General features: G+C 36.7%; 1 protein-coding gene across 4 annotated transcripts in view; it reads right to left on the bottom strand.

Moving 5' to 3' along the window:
- USP34 (ubiquitin specific peptidase 34) overlaps positions 1-23,211 on the bottom strand; it is a 313,145-nt gene that overhangs the window by 148,289 nt on the left and 141,645 nt on the right. For all 4 annotated transcript variants that reach the window (XM_043983440.1, XM_043983444.1, XM_043983443.1 and 1 more), the window contains exons 16-19: positions 22,743-22,957; positions 5,966-6,081; positions 5,465-5,592; positions 2,824-2,913 (exon numbers count right to left, since the gene is read on the bottom strand). In XM_043983440.1, the coding sequence (XP_043839375.1) occupies positions 2,824-2,913; positions 5,465-5,592; positions 5,966-6,081; positions 22,743-22,957 (549 nt within the window). The remainder of the gene's footprint in view (positions 1-2,823; positions 2,914-5,464; positions 5,593-5,965; positions 6,082-22,742; positions 22,958-23,211) is intronic.

Here is a 23,211-nt window from a genome sequence, read left to right as displayed (position 1 = left end):
TAAGTGCAGGCCTTGCTAACTGTATTACTGTATATATATACATATAACTGTATGATCTCCATTTTTTTCCCCAGAAGCTTATCTCTTATAAGTCTTCATTTGACCCTACCTAATGTTTTTCTACCAAAAGACTATGTACAATTTACTACATTCATTATTTCCATTTGATACTAAGCCACTTCTGAAGTACTTTAAATATGGTTTTCAACCCTATAACATGGCTTAAATTGTTCAACTAGTTCACTGAAGATCTATTAATCAATAAATTGCTTGTTTCTCAGTCTTCACACTGTTTGACACCTCTTTAGCTTTTTATACTATTAACTACACCTTCCTCTTTGATATCCTATCTCTCCATTGCTTCTATAACACTATTTTTTCCTGGTTCTCCTACCTGTAAAATTAATCTGCCTCAGTATCCATTCTTGGATCCTTATCAATATCCCACACCCACTAGAATGAGTATTTTACAGGCCTCTCATAGTAGCCTATATCTCTCTGTATTATTTCTACATGGATAGCTGATCTTAACTAATCTAGAATATACCATTCGCCGACTTCAACTAATCTTTTACAAAATGCTCTAGTCATTTTTAACTTGTCGTGTTTAAAATGGAATTCATGATTTTCCATCCTAAATTTACTCCTGATTTACTGCTTTGTGTTAGGTACTACCATCATATCATTCACTCAGGTTCATAACTTCAGAGTCATCCGACACTGTCCTTCTACCCTTACATTTCAATCATATGCCATGTTTCATCAATTCTACTACCTCCACATACTCTCTTATACCTGTGCCCTCTCCATTCACACATCCAACAATCATCTTGTCTGGAATACTTTAATAGTTTCCTAATTGATCTCTAACTTCACTCCTTTCTGCAATTCATCTCTCATGTAGATGCCTAAATAATCTTCCTATGGCACATGTTTGATTATCCAAGTTCTCCACTCAAAAAATGTTAATGGTGCTTTCCATTGTTTTAAAGAAAAAATACAAAATTCCTGGGGTTGGCATTTAAGGCCATCCACAAACTGGCTCCCATTTAATTTCTAGCCCTGATTTCATACTACTACACTTCAAAACCTTATGTGTTAGTCAAATGTTTTATGAATTTGACATCTTTTGTTTCTATTCCTTCATATAATTCATCCCTGTGCCAGAATCCTAGATTTCCCTTCAAGTCTTAACACACTATGAAGCCTTTCATGATGAACCTAGTTGTTACTACTTCCTCTGCTCCCTTTCCCACCCTCAACCATTTTTTTTGTATTCATGTTTTATCTCTGTTTAGGAGACTGTAAGCTCTAGAACCTTCAAGAGTAGGCACTATTTTTTTGTTTTGGTCTTTGTCGTCCCTAATACTTCTCACAATGCAGTACTTTGGATATAGTCTACACTTAATAAATTTTTGTTGAATTTCATTAAGATTTATTCTCCTTAGTTAAATTTTTTATTCTCCAATGACTCTTCAAAAATCCCCAAAACTCAGGATAGCCTTCTTAGTTTCAATATCTAACACTCATTGAATCAATCATTTAACAAGCATTTATTGACATGCCGGTTATTATTGTTGGGCACTATTGAGTCTAGCATAGAGATTATAAAAACAGTGATTGGAATACAGCCTGTTTTCTTCTCTGATACTACTAACACTCTGATGCAGACTTTCATCACCTGCTTCATGGACTACTGCAAGAGCTTCCTGAATAGTAAAGTATGCCTGCCACAAATCTCTCCCCACTTCACTCTATCCTCCACTGAAAACAAGGAGAGAGGGCATGTAATGAAGAGGTTTTTTCAATGCCAAAAAAACAATAAACCCCTTATATTTGATACTATAGGTCATAAAGAACTACTAGAGTTTACTGAGTAGGAGATGACATGGATAGACCTGTGCTTTCAGCAGATCACTTTTGACAGCTGAAGAGGAGACAGCCAGACCTGCACCAAGGTGGTGGCAATGTAAGAAAAGAGGATATAGCAATTTAGAATGACTTTCAGACTAGCAAAAACCTTTTATATGATAGGGAATAAAGATTCTTCCCTAATGGTCATCAAAATCTGATGGATTCACAACTATTTTATCCTGACAAGTACAGAATGCTGAAATAGACAAGGGTAACAAATTCTTGATTCAGAAAAGGCTGGATTCAAATACCATTTCTGACACTATAACTAAGTCACTTAATCTCTATGAACCTCAGATCCTAAAATGGTGTTAATCATAATTATAACTACTTTAAAAGAAATCTATGTAAAGTGGTTTTTAAAACTTTGTTATATAAAATTAACATAAGTTATTCAAAAAGTATTTATTAAGCCCTTACTATATGCCACCCACTGTACTAAACACAGATGATTAAGAGGAAAACAAAAACAATTACTGCCCATAAGAAGCTTAAAAAGAATATAGACAAATAGGTATGTAAAAGTAACTTTAGAGGGAAATAAGTGAAGTGCTTGAGTCTGGAAAGAAGTCAGCGATTCTAAGAAATGGAAATGAGGAGGGACAACAATCCAGATAAGGAAGGTATGAAATAGGAGAGAGCTAGAGTTAACCTATGTGAAGAATAATAGCGAGGTCAATAAAATGTAACTGGAGAGCATTCATTTAAACAACTGATACAACGTAAAAGTCACAGGACTTGAGGGTCAGGAGAGCTAAATTCTAATCCTGGTTTTAACACTAACAGAAAATGATTTTGAGGAAAACAATTGTCAGGAGCTCTAAAAATTTATCTGTGCACTAATTTGAAATCAAAAGTCCACTCTAGTGCTAACATTTTATTAATATATAATATCCTGTATTTACTTACATTGTAATCCAATGTGTATCATAACTGCTCCCAAATTGCTGAAAAGTACCAAATAATTTTGGAAGAAGACGAAGCGAGACTACCACAGATCTGAAAAACATAAGGAGCAAACAATTACATAAAGTAGATTTTCCTAACTGTAATTATTGATCAAAGTCAAAGTGATGATACATAATGGTACATATTAGACCAAGATTTACATTTTATGAAATTATAGTCTAATATCTTTAAATAAAAAGGATGCAATTGTACCTTGGTCAATACCAATAACATGAGAACAAAATTAGGTGAAGAACCATACTGTCAATTTGGGAATTCATTTTATGAAATTTAATATTCCGAACTATGTTTCAAATATTCTTGATTAGTAACATAAAAACACATCAAATGAAGGTTTCAATATGACAGTCTTAAGTCTTATGAAGAATTAATCTGATTTAAGTAGATAAAAAATTAAGATAACATTACATTAAGCATCTCAAGGTACAGAAAAATATATTGAAAACTTATTAGGAAAAAAAAGAAAATTTATTAGAATACAGAATGACAAATGTCTGTTAAACAGTGTTTCCAACATAGTATTTAGTTTATAAAAAAGCACTAGCAACCAATCCTCAGTAGGTCTTTGGATCATAAAAGCAACCTAGAGGTGGAAAATAAAACTCTGCATATGGAAAAAGATACCGACCTTCTCTTAGTTCTTTCAAAAAGATTGATAAATGCTACAAAATTAACAGTAGCAAAGATACTACTGAGATGTTGAAAAATAGGCATATCAATGTTATTTAATGTTTCCCAGAAACCTTTGAAAACTGAAAGCATGTGCAACATGTGCCAAGAGTACTAAATTTAAGGTTTGGTTTTTTTAAAATGAACACTCCAGGTGGTAGCTAGGTGGTGCAGTGGATAAAGCACTGACCCTGGATTCAGGAGGTCCTTAGTTCAAATCTGGCTTCAGACACACTTACTAGCTGTGTGACCCTGGGCAAATCACTTAACCCTCATTGCCACCAAAAAAAAAAAAAAAAGACAAGAACACTCTGTCAAAAATAATTCACCAACCACTAAATGATAGCTTTAAAAATTAAAGAAATGTTGAAAATTCTCAAACACAAAGCTGAACTGAAAATCTTATGTTGAAATTTTTTCATTGTACATGCAAACTTTCAAAAGTTATGACAAGTTTCACAATTTTATAAAAGTTCTTGAATTGTATAGACAAAAGTGATTTATAAATGAAGCTATAAAATGGACTTCCAATGAGTTACCTTTTAAACTAATTAGAACCGGAAATAGCTAAAAATGAAATATTTAACATCAGTGAACCAGAGTTCTATATACAGTACGATGAAAATACATATCAAAGCAGCCAAATAAACTGCTTAATTAGAAATGTTTGCCAGTTCTTGCCAAATGTCAACTAAGTTCCCCAATCTATTCCTGTAATAACTGAACTGTCAATATTTAGTCAAATAGCATAATTTTACTATGCCAGGAAATGGAACAAAATTATCCAAGGAAAACCAGATACTGCAAAGTCATTTCAACTGAATGGAAAAAGAAAAAATCTTGTCGTTGGTATCTAGACACAAGTGATTACACTAGGAGAAGGTACTCTTTCAAGAACCACAGTAGATTATCTGAATGTCTCATATACTATTTTATATACCTTATAGACTACTATACCATATACGGCTTTTTGGTCCATTGTTCATGTCACTGCATGCACACATCTATACATATGTTAGAATACAGCAATTATCATAAACATTTAAGAAACATTCCAACCTAATTTTTCTTTCTGATTTAGCCTGTTTTACATTTAATTTTAAAAGCCCAAATGATGTTTAAAAAAAGAAGTAACACTATAGTTCTGTGTTCCCAAAAATATCTTAGAATCAAAAAGAATACAGTAACATTTCTTCCTGCTTTTTACTTCAGGGAAACTAACAAGGGAGTCTGAAAAAGAAAAGAATTATGGAATTAAAGAAATTTTTGTTGTTGCTAACAAAGTTATACTAGGACAATTATAACTAATATGAAAATTATAGTGAATCCTCAAAGCATGGTGACCTTGGAGTGACAAAGACTTAGGTTCAAGTCCTTCCTCTGGCAAAGACTGGTTGAATGTTCATAAACAAGCCACTTAAATTCGCAGTACTGTTAAGTATCTAAGATAATTAATTACAGATGAATTACTGATCTTCATTGGTGAAAAAGATACTTCCACAACAAGAGTTCCTTATACATGGAAGGAAGGAAATAACAGATTTGGACTGTCCTTCCCATTTCTAAAAGAAAAAAATTCAATTTCCATAAGATACTGTATTATGGAATATATTCTACCATTCCAACAGCATAGTTGGCCTGCAGATTGGAACTGCATGTGTAATTATAACAATATAGGAAAAACTGGAGTGAAAAACATCCTCTACTAATGAATATTATTATCTTCTCCAAAATTCTGAATTTTATGAGGATTGTACAGAACACTGAGAAATTAAGTGACTTCTCCAGGGTCACAGAGCCAGAATATGTCAGAGTTGGGCACTTGAACCACTTCCTCACTTTGAGGCCAGCTTTCTACACATTATCTCCCATATATATTTACTAACCAAAATATTGTAAATAACCTATTTACCTGTTGTTCGCTAAATTTTCTAGACAGCCTTCAATGAATCTCATTCGGATCTGTCGATCTGTAAACCAGCACACTAAGGAGCAAAGAAGTTTCTCTGCCTCATTTATTAAGCCTTCTGAAAGATGAATCTATAATAAAATAAAATTATTACCAATCATCACATCAATATTTTATATATTTTGGTAGGGCCAAAAAAACCTTTCTTGCCACAGTACTTTACACTGCCTATTCTCATATTTGCAATTTAGGATTTTCACTAAAGGCCAGAATTCTCCAACATAAGAGTTACCCTTTATTCCCCTCTCCTAGTTCAGACTCTGGTGTACAATATTATTTCTTAATTGCAAAGGTACCTGCTAAAAATGAAGGAACTGATGTGGCAGAAGAAACTGATCAAGTCTTCTTCACTTCTGAAATTTCTCAAAATGAGCTATCATTCCACTTACTATAGTGAGCGGCCCAATTTTTTATACTGTTATTTAGTTCCATAAAGTAACTTACTGCATCTTCATCTTGGACTAAATCCCACAACAAAGTATTTCCTTTCTTGCAAACATTATCCAAATTAATGTCTGTCACAGCGTTGCTGTTATACTGATGTTTATGAACTGCTGGGCCTGTGAGGACAAAATAAGACATGGAATTAAATACAAGCTAACTAAACTGATATTTTATTTACTAAATTAATAAATATGAAGAAACCAAAATTTAAGAACAAAAATTCCTCAAGAGCCAGGTTTTTTTAAATGAAATTTTTCTATATTAAAAATGCTACTGTTTTCATCTCTAAGTTTTCTTCTGACAAGTACATTGAAGTTTTTCCATAGGAGAGTGCCACCAAAGAAACAAAAGAAGGTTTCAATCTTAAATGATTATATATGTTTTTGCATTTTGTCATTTACTGCTATAGGGAAAACTCCAGAGAAAAGTTGATTTACTAAACCAGACCAGTACCTACCAGCTGCTCTGCAGCAGATAGTCTAAAAGGCTTGCAAGGTGCACTGAAAAGTTCAATGACTTGCTCAGGGACACACAAGAGCCAAGACAAGGCTGGAACCTAGGTTGTTTTCCTGACTCCAGTCACCTTTCATCAGTATGCCATTCTACCTCCCTAAAGTAAACACTCTACGTTATACATCTTACTGCTCTGCAGCCAGTAGCAGGTCTGAAAATAGGATCCAACACTGTTATACAAATTCAGAATTATAGACCATTCTGATACTATATTAAACAAAACTTTTAAGAAATCAAGCACATTGCACATCATTAAAGCCTCTTCTCAAATATACCAATCATATGAAATACTATATCACATAAATGACTCTAAAAATTCATTTTAAAAACACTTTGTGGGGCAGCTAGGTGGCGCAGTGGATAGAGCACTGGCGCTGGATTCAGGAAGACCTGAGTTCAAATCCAGCCTCAGACACTTAACACTTACTAGCTGTGTGACCCTGGGCAAGTCACTTAACCCCAAGTGCCTCACAAAAACAACAACAACAACAACAACAAAAACCTACTTTGTAAAAGTGTTAGCATGTATAACCTACATGAAATTTCTTGTCTTCTCAATAATAGGGGAAGGGGGACAAAAGGGGGAAGGAGGAGTGAAATAGAGAGGGAGAGAGAATTTAGAACTAAAAAAAATTTTTGAAATGTTAAAAAATTTTTACATGTAATTTGAAAAAATACATATTTTTTAAAAATAAAAAAAAGTGTCATAACCCCCCCCAATACCTTTCTATAGCAATGTTAGCTTCTTCAAGTCTTCCCTACCATGTTGGGCAGAAAATTATAATTATAAATTATAACCATTGTGAGAAAGTGAAGAGAAGGTGTGGGGAGAAAAGAGTATGACAGTGTAATACTTTGTTGTCGGTATCAATATGTACCAATTCAATCTTAGCTTGCTTAATTATTCAAAATCTAATATGGTACTGTTAAGGACTCTCTCCTAGACTAGTCATAATTAAGTAAAAGGCCTTCATCCTTGCTCAACTTTACTAAAAGTCTGACGCAACTTATGAGAAAAACTATCCTAGCTTCCTTCATAATATCTCACCTAAACTATCAATTATGGAACAACAGGGATGATGATGATGATTAACATTCATTTTGATATATGGCACTAAAAATTCCTTTTTTTTTTTTAAGTTAGGCAATTGGGGTCAAGTGACTTGCCCAGGGTCACACAGCTAGTAAGTGTTAAGTGTCTGAGGCCGGATTTGAACTCAGGTATTCCGGACTCCAGGGACGGTGCTCTATCCACTGCGCCACCTAGCTGCCCCAAAATTCTAATTTTAATACCTTTTTGTTCTTCTCTTGATATTCTCCTTATTCCCATGTTCTTTCTCTTTCAACTCTTCAAACACCTTACACCTCTCCATCTACTTCAAACTTAACTTTTAACCTTTTAATTTATATTTTGCTTCCTTTACCAAAGTTGCTTTATCTTACTAGACCATTATGGTCCCTCTTGGAATGTTTCATATGGTATCCTAAATAATGTAATCATTTAATAAATCAACAAGTATTCATTACGCTGACCAGACACTAGAGATTCAAAGACAGTCCTTAATCCCTATGAACTTAAAAGAAAGCCAGAAGATATAATATATTTAAACAAATAGATATGCAAAATAACATTAAAATATGAAACAAAATACTTTTTTTTTTTAGTGAGGCAACTGGGGTTAAGTGACTTGCCCAGGGTCACACAGCTAGTAAGTGTTAAGTGTCTGAGGCTGGATTTGAACTCAGGTACTCCTGACTCCAGGGCCAGTGCTCTATCCACTGTGCCATCTAGCTGCCCCAACAAAATACTTTTAAGAGGGAGGGGAGAAGAGGAAGCAGTAGTTGCTGGGGAAAGGGATGTCAGTAAAAGTTTTTACAAAGAAGAATGTGCTTGAGCTGAACCTTAGAAGAAAATAAGGATTCTAAGAGATGGAAGAAAAGCTACTGGGAAGGCAGGGAGACAGAGCTGAAGTGGTGTGTGAGTAGAACAGCAAAAAGGCCCATAGATGGTGGGTAGAGTGGTTGTGAGATCAAATGAGGTAAAGTTCTCTGAAAACTTTAAAGAACTGTATATACATGGACTGTATAATAATACCATTTCAGAATAAAGAAAATTACTTCGGTTTTGGACTTTTACAAAAGAAGCTTTCTCGACTACTCATTTGAAATGTGCAATAGACATCTTTTGATGCCAGACTGAATCAAAGAAAAGAAATGAGGACATATGGTCCTAAGAACCATCTGCCTAGTGATGGAAACTGATGTTGTTAATGAGTAAGTATAGAGAGAAAAGGATTCTGAACATAGGGATCTAATATGGAAGATGATCCAGAGTACTCATAAAAGGAGAGAGCATTGTTACAAAAAAGACAAAGATTGGGTATCCAGGAGTGTTCAACAGTATTGACTGCTGCAAGACATAAAGGAAGGATGAAAACTGAAAAAAAGCAATCAAGTTTAGCAATTGAATGCTCACTGAAAACTTTGAGGGCAGTTTCACTTGAGTGATAAGGTGAAAGTCAGATTACAATGTAACAAGAAGAAAGTGAAAGAAAGGAAATGAAGGCAAAATGCATAGACCCCTTTTTTAAAGAGCTTAGTTGAGGGAGTCAGATGATGTAATAGAGATGCTAAGGAAATAGGAAGCTCTGAGTTCCAATCCTGCCTCCCAGATTTCCTAACTCTGTAACCCATCACCTCAGTTCTCTCAGTCTACTTCCTCATCTTTAAAAGGGATGTGATGGGGGCAGCTGGGTGGCACAGTAGATAAAGCACTGGCCCTGGATTCAGAAGGACCTGAGTTCAAATCTAGCCTCAGACACTTGACACTTACTAGCTGTGTGACCCTGGGCAAATCACTTAACCCTCATTGCCCTGCAAAAAAAAAAAAGGGGGGGTGGGGAGGATGTGATAATTGCATCTTCCCCATTAGGTTTCCTATAAGGATCAAAAGAGATTATAAACTTGGTAGAATGCACTGCAAAAAAGAAAAAAAAAGGGCTTATGTTAGCTATGTTTATTATGAGGCAGCATAAAACAGTGGAGAAAACCCTAGACTTGGAAGAAAGAGATGACCTAAAATGTCACTTCAGACACACGCTGGCTGAGTGATCTGAAGCAAAGGACTTCACCTTTCTCCATATCAGTTTCTTTTAGGTTGCTGCTACTTCTAAATCTATGATCCTATAAAAGCCAAAATTCTTTCACAATGATTCTTCAAAAGAGCTACTGCTTGCTGGTGAGCAGTTTCACTCATCTTATTGTTGGGGTCAGTTCTACCTTCAAGGAGCATCAGTGCCAAGCCCAAATGTAGCTACTCAAAAGCATTTATTTCAACCTCCCTTCTCCATCCATTATCAGGATATCACAAAACTCCAACAGCCCTCTTCGTTTTACTTTCTTCTTTTTCTATTTGCAAGGCTGCTCTGCCTTGAAACTCACCCAAAGTTGGAGGGGAAAAAAAAACCTTTGTAATGAACATGTATAGTATAATTGGCTATGTCTCATTCTGACCCTTGAGATCATAAATTTGTCAGGAGGATAGAATGCTTCATCGCTGATTCTCCAAAATTATTTTTTACTATATTGTTAAATTTCTCTTGATTCTCTTGATTTCACTTTGCATCAGTTTTTACAAATCTTCCCAAGTTTCCCTTAAATTTTAATTTTCATCATCTCTTAGTGAACAATAACTTTTATTACATTCCAATTCATTATACTATAAATTTGTTCATTCCCCAACATCTATATTTTAGTTTCCAGTTCTTTTGCTTTATAACAAATATGAATTTTATACTTTTTTTTTGTAGGGCAATGAGGATTAAGTGACTTGCCCAGGGTCACACAGCCAGTAAGTGTTAAGTGCCTGAGGCCAGATTTGAACTCAGGTCCTCCTGAATCCAGGACTGGTGCTTTATCTACGGCGCTACCAAGCCTCTATAAATACTTTTAATAGATGGGCTTTTCCCTGTTTCTTTGACCTCTTTGGGTTACAGGTCTAATAGCTGAAAGGCAGCATCAAAAAACAAGTACATTTTAGCGAATTAATGCATGGAATACTGATTCTTTCCTGAAAGACTTTACTAATTGACAGCTACATTAATGGTGCATTAGTGTGCCCATATTTTCTAATCATCTGCAAGAGTTGCCAATTTTTATTATCTTGTTGACATGGTGTGTATAAGGTAGAACCTCCAAGATGTTATAATTTGTATTTCTCTATTTCTTTTGGAGAATTTTTTCAAACTGTTTTTAATAGTCTTGAGCATTTATCTACTGAGGAACGTACTCATACATGTCAAAGAATTTCAAATATTTTGGATATTATTGTTGTTTTTGTTGTTCTTTGTTCTCAAAGAGGAGCAAAATGACATCATTATGTTTGGATCAAGGTACAGTGTGTCTGGCTATGGATGTTCAGACTAATACTAGCTAAGAAGGCTATATCACAGGTCAAGCACATTGGGGGAATGGGGGGGGGGGCCCCCGCCTGACATAATACAATTCTGCTTTGCTCACAGAGCATAGTGCCTTCTTTGATGTGGGCATTCCGTGCTGGGCAATCCTGTGCCAGGATCTCCCAAGTCTTACAATCGAATTCCAAGGTTTTTCAGAAAGACATTGAGTGTCCTTGTTATATCTTCTGACCTCCATATGAGCACCTGACTTGAGTAAGTTTTCTATTTATCATTTAAAAATGTGCCCAGCCCATTACCATTGCACTTTCTGCAGTAGAGTCTGATTGCTGGCAGTTCAGGTCCATAAAGTTCACTGTATGGGAACTTGTTTTGCCCGGTTTGCCAGGGATGGTGCTGGCATACTGTCCAGGTTTCACAGGACTACAACAATGAAGTCAGCACTACAGCGCTGTAAAAACATTCAGTCTAGTAGACAGTCTAATACCTCTTCTCACCCACACTTTCCTTTAGAACTTCCCAAACACTGAGCTAGTTCTGGCAATGTGTGCATCAACCTCATCATCTATGTGAACTCCCTGGAAAATATACTTCCCAAGGTAAGTGAAACTTATCCACAGAATTCAAAATTTCTCCATTTGCTGTAACTGATGGTTCAATGATGGATGGTGTGGTGCTGGCTGGGAGAGGACTTCTCTTTTCTTGGTGTTAAATTACTGGGCCAAAATGAGCAAAAGCAGCAGAGAATTAATCCATATTCTGTTGTGTCTCTGCCTCACAGGCCACATTGAGTGTACAGTCATATATGAACAAAAAAAATCATTCACCAACTCTTCCTGCACTTTAGTCTTGGTTTCTAGCCTTTACAAGTTAAATAATTTGCCATAACTGGAGTAGCTGGCCTTGATGCTGTTTTCTTCCTTGTTGAAGATGCCTAACCAGATTGCTGATAACAACATGGGAGGAGCACTTCACTCCACTTGTGAAAGTTCCAGAATGTCATCCATTATCCAAAAACCCATACAAGCATGCTATCATGAAACTGATATATAATATCAATGATGTTGATGAAGTTCTCCAGGCAACCAATTTTGCCATGATTTTCCATAAGGCCTCACAACTGACAACAAAGCCCTTGGTCGTGGTTAGATTGATGAACGTTGAATACTAAACCTCTGTTCTTCTCCTGGCATTTCTGATCAGCAAAAACCATATGGAACATGCCCAGGCCCTTTCTGAAGCCACGTTAGCTTTCACATAGGTAACCATCTTCCAGGGGAAGGATAAGCCTATTAAGGAGGACTCTGGCAAGAATATTGCTGACAATGAATGAGAAAGAGACCCCACCCCCACGACTGACACAGAACCACCTATTTCCCTTTCTTTTATAGAGATGGTCAATAGATGCATTGTTGAACTCCTGGGGGATAATTTTCTCTTGTTATATAACCCAGAAATTTTCCATCACTCTTTTATGTTAGCAGTGGACACCCCTACCTTCTAAATCTCAGCTGGAATAGAATCCACACTAAGCACTTTGCTACACAGGAGGACTTCAAAACCTTTTATTCAGTTGGAGGTTCAGGTAGAGAGGGAATGATTTCAACCTAAGGTATATGATCAATGACTTCAGCATTGAGTGAAGACAGTCTGTTGAGAACACTCAACCCACCTCTCTCCAGAATCATGTGCTTATCACTAATATCAATTTGGCTCCATCAGCATGAGTAGTTGAGAGGCACCATAGGTCTTTCATTCATAAATTGCCTTCAGGGTATCAGAGAAGTGCTTGGGATTATTACTATCATCATAAAACCAAATCTCATCTTTCTTACTGAGCCAAGAATCTTGAATCTCTCTAAGCTTCTCCTGCACTTTACTTTTAATTTTTTCACTCTTTTAAATTTTTTTTCATTTTCTTGCAGGGAAAAGAGAATTAAGTAACTTGCCCAAGGTCATACAGCTAGAAAGTGTCAAGTGTCTGAGGCCAGATTTGAACTCAGGTCCTCCTGAATCCAGGGCCGGTGCTTTATCCACTGCACCACTTAGCTGCCCCCTGCACTTTACTTTTGATAAAGATTAAACACTACATCTAATGCTGGTCCTTGGTTTTGGACAAATATTATTTACCACTTATTCTTCTACCTTGTTTTCAGGAATCATCAGTATGTTACTCTATCAAATGTTTTTTCAACATTTAATGACAGAATCATGTAATTTCTGCTGTTATTATTAATGTAATTATTTTTATGTTTTTCTAATATTGAAATGACCCCAAATTCCTGATAAAAATCCAGCCTCTATGTACTATATGATTTTCTTACTATTTTATTGTAGCCTCTGTGCTAAATTTTTTTTTAATCATTATTAACTAGAGATATTGATCTGTAACTTTTTCCTCTCCATTTGTCTCCTCCCTCCCCACTCTGTCTCACCCCACTCCCCAGCTTAGCTATCAAGGCCATATTCATATTATAGAAAAAGTCTGGTTTCCTTTCTTTGGAAAAAAAATTACATAATAGAATCTTTTTATGTATGGTAGAATTTGCTAAAAATCTACCTGAAGTTTTTTTGCTTGAAGAGTTGATAACATTAAGCTGTTAAGACAGCAAATTTTTCAAATAGAGAAATGTCAACAAGTGAAGAATACAGACAGAAGAACAACAGCAAGGGAAATTCTGTTTGTTTGTAACCACTGGAATTAGTGGTGATCTCAAAGGAACGACCTCACTCCCTAATCAGAGCTTTTTTCTCCTTCTTATTACAGGCTCATGGTCTGCTTCAAATAACCAGGAACGAAGTTCAAACCATTGGAAAGGAAAGAAAAGAAATAAATAAGAAATAGGTTTTACAAAGTCATTTTTCAAAATTGTACCCTAATGCCAACTTATGCTTTTTTTGTATTCATATCCACAACACTGTATTTAAGTTACAAGTTTCTGGAGTACAAACACTTTTTCTTACAACAGATATGCTTTTTATAGCTCCTACTAGAGATCTAACATGGGTGTTAATATAGAAAATTAAGAGTGATAAGAAAAAAAGTCTTTCAATGAAAAATCAAATTATCTTTCATAAAGGTCTGATATCAAAGCTATATATATAGATGTTTCCCAACTGACAAGTGATCAAAGGATAGGAACAAAATTTCAAAAAGAAAAAAATGTTAATGACAATAATATAGGATAGACTAGAAAAGCAAGTAAACTGTTCATACTCTAACCCAGACATACTACTAATATTGCAAATATACATGATATATATCAAAATATTTGAAGAGGAGGGAGGGAAGGAAGAAGGAAATCCCCACTGATGGGAGAATGCAGAACAAATTATGGTTTATGGATTTAATGGAATATTATTTCATCCTAAGAATTAGAAGGGAGCCATTTAAAGGAACTTACCAAAGATTTGAAATAAGAAAACAACAGACACCATGACCACAAATGTGAAAAGAAAAATAAAACTAAAAGGCACTAGAACTGAGATCAATTCAGTGGCCCTTCTTGACTCTAAAAATAATAATGAATTATAACTCCTTCCTTCCTATCTATAGAGATGCTACATGACAAAGTTCTCATACATGGTCAATGAGTTGTTCTATTTTGATTAAATGCAGTTCTTCACTTTAAAGGGGGAAATGGGGAGATAAGAGTTTCAGGGGATAGTACTGGGAAATATCAGCAATGATGAAACAAAAGTAATCAACAAAACTTTAAAAAGAAAAGAAATAGCTGGGGCCAGATTCCTTGAAGGTTTTAAATGCCATGGTAAAGAGTTTGTTAGTACGAAAAGCAAGTTCCTTGAGAAAAATTTTTGAGCAAGTGAATGTCATGGTCAGATCTGAAGTGAAATATAGCAGCTGTGTAGAGTATGGTTTAGAAAAAGAAGAGACTGGAAGGAAGGAGCTAATATTGGAGGCTACTCCAGTAGTCTATGTGAAAGGTGATGACAGGGAGGTGCTCAAGTAAGTAGAAATAAAGGAAAAAATACAAGAGGTATAGTGGAGGTAGAACCAATAAGATGTGACAACTGACTGAAAAAAGAGACTGAGAGGTAAAGATAAGAATGATCTTGAATTTGGAAGTGAAAGGATGACAGAAACAAGGAAATTAACTTTAGTGTGGAAAGCAAAGAATACTGTTTTACATATGATACTTTGAAACTTAAGATCGAAAAATTAATCAGTAAATATTAAGTGCTTAAAAAAATATTAAGTGCTTTTTGTATGCTATGTGCTAGAGATATATATTAAAAAGGGAGATAAGTCATACCTTCAAAGACCATATATTCTACTGAAGTATTACAACATGGTCAGAGATAAGAACAAATAGGAGATATAAAAAATTATTAAAAGGGGTAGGACAGGAGGCAGCTAGGTGCTACAGTGGATAAAGCACTGGCCCTGGATTCAGGAGGACCTGAGTTCAAATCCAACCTCAGACACTTGAAACTTACTAGCTGTGTGAACCTAGGCAAGTCACTTAACCCTCATTGCCCCACCAAAAAAAAAATTTTTTTAAGAGGAGTAGGGAGGTTAGGACTAAAAAGTTGGGGAGTCTTCTTCCTTCTGGATATGGCATATGAACTCAGTACTATAGGTAGATAATGGTTCCAAGAACTGAAGATGAGCATTCTAAACATAAGGATTAACTTATGAAAAAGGGAGGAGTTATCCTATACAGGGTATAACAATTAGACCAGTTTGGCCAGAGCATTAGCTTCCAAATTGGCCTGAACCTGCCTTCAGTTTTTCTCCCCTCAACAATCAATCTTCTACACAGCTGTCCAAATGACATTTCTAAAGTACAATCTGACCACTTCACTCCCCAATTCTGAACCTAATACATAGTATAAAACATAAAAGCCTATGACTTTTTTTTTTTAGTGAGGCAATTGGGGTTAAGTGACTTGCCCAGGATCACACAGCTAGTAAGTGTCAAGTGTCTGAGGCCGGATTTGAACTCAGGTACTCCTGAATCCAGGGCCGGTGCTTTATCCACTGCGCCACCTAGCTGCCCCCCTATATGACTTTTAAAGACTTTCACAACATACTCTCACTTATCAGTCAAATTGGTCTTTGTATTATTCTCCACTTTCTGTACCTTTCCAATAGAAGATCACTCTGGCTGAAGTGAACTCAACTTCTCTCCTCTGCCTCTTATAATCCCTGGATTCCTTCAAGATTACTTGATTCAAAGATCACTTACTTAGTGAAGCATTCACTGATGCACCCAGCAACTAGTGCCTTCACTCCCATAATTGCACTGTATTTATTTTATTGATATTCAATATAGTACCTATTTATACATTGTTCTCTCAGTCAAGAAAACAGAAGTTTCTTGAGAGTGGCAGTCATTTCCTTTTTCTATCTCCTAGTACTGTAATGATCGGAATGACGCCACCTACTGGAGACTTGCTGTGGAGAGCTCCACCATGAGGAAAATGCCTCAGAGGCATTGTGGCTTTTCCTTGGCGTCAGGAAATGACGTTTGCTCATGGGTGCTGTCTATCAAGTCTACAAGCCAATCAACTGGAGGAGCCTCCTATGGTCTGGGAGGAGACAGGAAGGAGGAAAGGGAGCCTGCGCAGAGAGCGCTGGCCTTTTTGGCTTCCGGACTTGATGGTGGTGGTGGCAGAGGACTTCACAGGAAATTTGAGGAAAGATAGGAGGAATGCCAGGCTGTTAGAATTCTGTTCTCAATCTTTTTCTTTCTATTTTCCAATAAACCCTTAAAAACCTAAACTCGTTTTATTAGTGATTTTTAGTCAGTTTCCCCCAAACTGGGGGAACACATTAGAATCCACATTTAGAATCTTAAATTACACAGTACCCAATACAGTGCACTGTAACAGTACATGCTTAATACTTGTTGATTAACTGAATTGGCCTGGAAAGAAAGATAGGCTTGAGCCAGATTGTGAAGGGCATTAAATGTCAAACAAATATCAAGAGTCTATCTTTTTAAGCAGAACCAGTTTGGACTGAGCTAGCTTTGAGCCCTCCACCCTTCATTCTGGTCTCCCTTACCCCTGGGGAGATAAATCTGGGTGTGGCTGTGGCCTTTGTGTCCCCCAGCTACCACCAGTGGGGGATGGTCCTCCCTCACTAAAGGAACTTTCCACAGTCAAATGGTCACCCCTCCCCACATCAGTCCTATAAAAGTACCTGCCAGTCTCCTGCTCCAGGAGATTGGTACCTCTGAGCCACGTGCTTTGTGCCTATCTCCCCATGAGAAGTCCAAGGATTTCTATCATGGTTTCCCTTCCCTTGCCCCTAAATAAACTACCACCTTATTCTAACTTTAAAAAAAAAAAAAGAGTCTATCTTTTATCCTAAAAGCAATGGAATACTACTGAAGCCTCTCTAGCAAAGGAATGACATAGTCAAACCTGTGCCTTAGGAGTATCAGTATGACTGGATATAGGGAACAAATTAGAAGAATATGTTAATAGTCTAGGCAAGATGTAATACGGTCTCCTGGATTAGGGTGGGCAAGGTGTTAAATGGAAAAATGGATGAATGTAAAAAATGTGGACAAGGAAGAATCAACCAAAATTAGCCACCGATTAAAGATATATAGGTATTGGGGAAGCTAGGTGGAGCAGTGGATAGAGCACTGGCCCTGGAGTCAGGAGTACCTGAGTTCAAATTCGGCCTCAGACACTTAACACTTACTAGCTGTGTGACCCTGGGCAAGTCACTTAACCCCAATTGCCCCGGGGGAGCGGGGGGGGGGGGGGGAAGAGATATATAGGGATTGAGGGAACTTCAACAACCAGTTGGTGATGCACAAATAGAAAGAAGGACTGGCTATTCAACATACCCATAACTATACTACCTTGTCAAATTCTCCGAGATCCCGATCCTGCTATCTAATGTAAGATTATTTCCTCTCAGTCTTATATCATCTGGATATAATGCCATTTATCATTTTGTGAGTAATGAAAATGAGGGAAAGCTATGTTTGAAAATAAATAACTTTTCATTTTTATATCAACTATTGTACCTCTTGCTCTTAAAGACATGATTCAGAATTTTAAGGTGGAGGGTAAACAGTATGACTTCTCCTTGGTGGCAAAATAGAAGAGTGAAGCTGCTGTCCTGGGCTTTTGATGCCTGGAATTAGAGGGCTCCTTCACCATAAGCCATTCCTGGCCACCATTACGAATGATGTTCCCATCTCCCACTCCAATCTGTTGAAGGAGCTCCATGTTGGAATGATGCCACCTACTGGAGACTTGCTGTGGGAAAACTCCACCATGAGGAAATGCCTCAGAGACATTGTGGCTTTTCCTTGGCATCAGGAAATGCCATTTGCTCATGGGTGCTGTCTATCAAGGCTACCAGCCAATCAACTTGAGGAGCCTCCTATGGTCTGGGAGGAGACAGGAAGGAGGAAAGGGAGCCTGTGGGGAGAGCTCTGGGGCTTTTTGGGTTCCTGACTGGATGGTGGTAGTGGCAGAGGACTTCACAGGAAATTTGAGGAAAGATAGGAATGCCAGGCTGTTGGAATTCTGTTCTCAATCTTTTTCTTTCTATTTTCCAATAAACCCTTAAAAACCTAAACTCGTTTTATCAGTGATTTTAGTCAGTTTCCCCCAAAACTGGGGGAACAGATTAGAATCCACATTTAGAATCTTAAATTACACAATGTAGAAATAAAAAATGCAGAAATGGCAACTGCTCAAGGCCTCCTTTACCATATAATATTGCTGGTCATCATTACTAATGACAATCATGGGCCCAGCTCCATCTTGGAGACATCATTACTGGAAGAACTTTTATTGTAATTAGTAACCTTGGGGCCATTTTAGACTATAAGCATTTCCAAAGGTGGAACTTCTAAGACTTTATTATTAGCGAATTACTACTTCTTTTTGCTCAATCAACATCAAGGGTCAGAATCTATTTGCACAGAAATCTGGAAAGAAAAAAAATCTTCTCCTTAAGTACCTCTCACCACCAACTTCATCGCTATGCAGCTTACATTTAACTTTTTTTCTAAGTTTCTTTATTCTATAGTTCTTCCCCAAATACTATGTCTACCTTGGGCACTAACTGGAAACTAGTTTTTTACTGAAGTTATCTCTTCCTTTTGCTGACAACAAAGCATTGTGCTAGATTGAGAAACTGGTACACTTCTGGTTCTACTGTCAAGCAATGACAGCCCATTACTCAACAGTCTCTCCAAAAGGTATATCTTACCTGTTCTGGTCTCATTTTATTTCCTTTACAATACTGACCTCATACATAAGGTCAAAGCACTGTCTTCCAGTCTTAATTACAAAGCTTCTTATGTCTTTGAGCTCTTTACATCTTGCCAATCCTTATTCCTTAATAACATTCACTCTTATTCTAAAGATTTTTCTTCCCACGCTGCTGAATACCACTAGAGAAAACCATGGAACTGCCAGGGCTCACTGGGTCCATTATGCATTTATATGTTAACTAATATATATATATATATATATATATATATATATATATATATATATATATATATATATATATAAAATGTTTTATTGCTAACACAGCAGTCTTTTTATCCATTGTCCAATTTTATGCATAATGTAATTCATTCACTGACTTTCAAATTCCTAATAGCAGCTAATGATTCTATATCTCGTGTCCTTAGTGCACATTCCATTACCCTATGTACTGGCTTCTTCCTAATTTCCTTGAAACATGCTCATATTTTTAATATGTAGAAAGGTTTTATTTGACCCTTCAGTGCACTCAAAGTCTGTCATTTTGTAGTATACATTTTCTATCTTCAATTCCTCACCACCTACTCAGTCAACAATTTCTTTAAGATGATGCTCATCTTAAAAAATCCAAAAATGAATTTACTATCTTTCCCAAAAAATCCTCCCCTTGCTTCTTATTGTTAAGTGCACCACCATCTTCCCAGTAGCTAAACTTGCAACACTGTTATCAACCTCAATTCCTCACCCCACATATCTATTCTGTGGCTAAATCTTCTCTTTTCTACATTTATATCTCTAGTATATATCTAATACAGACACAACCCGAGTTCAGGTCTTTACAATCTCTTACCTGGACTATTACATTATCTTTCTAACTGGTTCTCTTGCCTCAAATCTCTCCCTATTCCACTCTAGCTTTCACATGGTTACCAAGATGATTTTCTCAAAACATTGATCTATGCCACTTCTCCAGCTTAAGTTTCAGTAGGAAAGTGGTGCTCCATTTTACATCAAGGATCAAATCACTGAAAAAAAACTTCATGCCATGACCAATTCCTATCTTTCTAGTCTTTTTATACCTTATTCCTAACCCTCCATGTACTCTACAATTCAGCTATTCTGGCCTACTTATAGCTTCTCAAACATATCCCTCCAATTCCTATATCCATGTCTTTCCAATGGTTATCTCCCACACCTGGAACATTCTTGTTCCTTATCTCGACCACCTCCATGTTTCTTTGACTTCTTCCAAGTCTCAGCTCAAATACTACCTTCTACAGGAGAACTTTACCAGTAGCCCTGTTTTTCCTGCACAGATAAATTTCACCTATTCTGTATATAACGTTTATTTACCTAGTTACTTATATGTTATCTTCCTCATTAGAAAGAATGCTCCTCAGGGGCAGCTAGGTGGCAGAGTGCATAAACCCCTGGCCCTGTTCAAATCTGGCCTCAAACACTTGACAGTAGCTGTGTGATCCCGGGCAAGTCACTTAACCCTCAATGAGAAAGAAAGAAGAAATAAAAAAGGAAAGAGGGAGGGAGAGAAGGAGGAAAGGAAGGAAGGAAGGAAAGAAAGAAGGAAGGAAGGAAAGAAAAGGAAAAAAGGAAAAGCTCCTTGATGACAGGATGACCCCAACATAGTGCTATCATTCTGGATGTCCAAGAATGAAGGACAACCAACCAACCAACGATCTCCAGTGTTTAGTACAGTGCCTGATACATTATATCTAATAAATACTTGCTGATTAACATGTGTGATCATCCCATCTAAGTCTCTTTTGTTAGCTTATCAATCATCTCTTGCTCTCTCATCTTGGTTACTGATCAAAGTTCTAATTTAGGACCTCTTTTATTCTGCCTCTACAGTCTAACTTTTGGTGATTTTAGTGATTGAAGTATAAAGCATTACAATCATCCTTGACTCTTCAAATCTCCTATCCAATCAAATAAGCCCACTGATTCCACTTCTAGAACATCATCTGTATCCATCCACTTCTCTCTATTCATCCTTACCATTTCTCTAATTCCAGTCTCATCACCACATCTGGACTATCAGACTACCTTCTTAGAGGGCCTGACCATATCATTCATATATTGAAAAATCTTTGATGATTTCTTACTGCCTCTACCATAAGATAGAAATTCCTTAGCTAGCCATCCAAGAGATAGTGCACCACAGTGAAAAAAGCATAGGACTTGGGGATAAAAACAATATTCATATATCAGCTCAGACATTTACTAGTTTCACAATCATGAGTAAATCATTTAACCTCTCTTAGCCTGTCAGATATTGGACAGGAAGTTGGCTTTGGATGCAAGACAACCTGATTTTAAATCTTACCAATGACACATGCTAGGCAAGTCACTTAACCTCTCAGTGACACAGGCAGTGCCTTAGTGTTTCTCCAAGACTGTAAGTCCATCATGCCCTGCCGCCTTGTCACCCTCAAACAGCCCTCCACCATGCCAGCCCCTTTCTTCTACTTAATAGTTCTTCCCTGAGACTGGATTTTGAGGAGGAGCACAGTTTGAGGAACTTTTATTCTCTTCCTGATTCTGTTTTTGAAGGTTTTTTTTCTACCAAAGACCCTATATTTGTACCTTTCCTAGATGTCACTCTTCCCTTTCAGTTTGCTTTTGTGTTTAGTCTTGCCCTAAGGCCAAGGACTATCTCACCTTTTGTTTTCATTTGAATCCCCAGTGGTTAGCACACTACTAGCAGATAGCAAACATAATTGCTACTTCCTTGCCTTACCTATTATATTATATTATTAAATTATATTAATTTTATGTCCTGACTAGTGAGTTAGTATAAACTCACATAACTCATTACAACTAACCTTCTGAAAACCATGATTAATATTCTTACCAGTAAAAATCTACCAGGAAACTAGTGACAACTGGGGCATTTTGATATTTTTGCTGTTGCCTATATACTGCCCAACATCCCCCTACTATCACCAAACCACAAATCTCGACTTTTTGCTTTAGAAATAATAATTATATGAATTTAATTGTATTTATTAATGGAAAGGGCATGATAATTTTCCCATAAGTCATTTATATCACATATTATTCCAAAGACCAAATTCCCATCTCTGGACACTGTAAGCACTTAGTAAATGCTTTTTCTTTCATTCACTCAACAATTGCCAATCTTCAGTGGTAAAGGGAGTTTCCTCAAGAGAAGTTCCTTCTATAGAAAAATCACAGGTCCAGACTGATAAAAAAATGTGTGTGCAAAAGAGAATGGGGGGATTTGGGAAGAGTAAAAAGAATAATGGTTACAGCACCTACACCTCACAGGATTATTGTAAGAATCAAATTATAGGAGTACAAAAAGCATGTTACAAACACTGGAGCTCAATATAAATAGGTAAAAAACTCCAAAAAAACTAACCTCCCCCAAATCTAGATTAAAGTGTTCTCTCCTATCTCAAATAATTCTGGAGAATTGTCTGGCTCTGTTTTTTGATCACATAACTCTTTACCCTACAATTGCATCTCTACTTAGAATGTTAGATGAAGAACCATTTTATTTTTATCCTTGTAAAGTCATGCCTGTAGAGTAGGTCCTTTTAATACTGTATGTGTACTAGAAAAAGGGCTTTACCTGAGTTAAGGTAAAATCTTACCTTGGCTAAGATGTTCATGGTAGATAGATGCTAAATTAGGAAGATGCTGTTGGAGATGAGATGTTAATTCTGCATGTGAATTAATCTGTACTAATTCCTCTTCACATCCAGACTCTTCACCATCAAAATCAGCCATATTTTTTTCTGATTTTGCACTGACCTGGGAACTACTGCAACTGACGTCATCTGCACTTAGCATGTCATCAACCATATGTCTATAGAACGTAGACAAGGAAAAAGTTTAGTAATATTCAATCTGGTTTTCACATCTTTTTTTTTTTTGGGGGGGGGGGGTGCGCCACAGGGTAGTGAGGGTTAAGTGACTTGCCCAGGGTCACACAACTAGTAAGTGTCAAGTATCTGAGGCTGGACTTGAACTCAGGTCCTCCTGAATCCACAGCCAGTGCTTTATCTACTGGGCCACCTAGCTGCCCCTGATTTTCACTTCTTATTCCATTGTAAAGATTTT

Source organism: Dromiciops gliroides, chromosome 2 (genome assembly GCF_019393635.1).
Source record: "Dromiciops gliroides isolate mDroGli1 chromosome 2, mDroGli1.pri, whole genome shotgun sequence".
Taxonomy (NCBI): Eukaryota; Metazoa; Chordata; class Mammalia; order Microbiotheria; family Microbiotheriidae; genus Dromiciops; species Dromiciops gliroides.
Note: the sequence above shows the minus strand (reverse complement) of the source record. Positions and strands in the feature narration are given on the sequence as shown.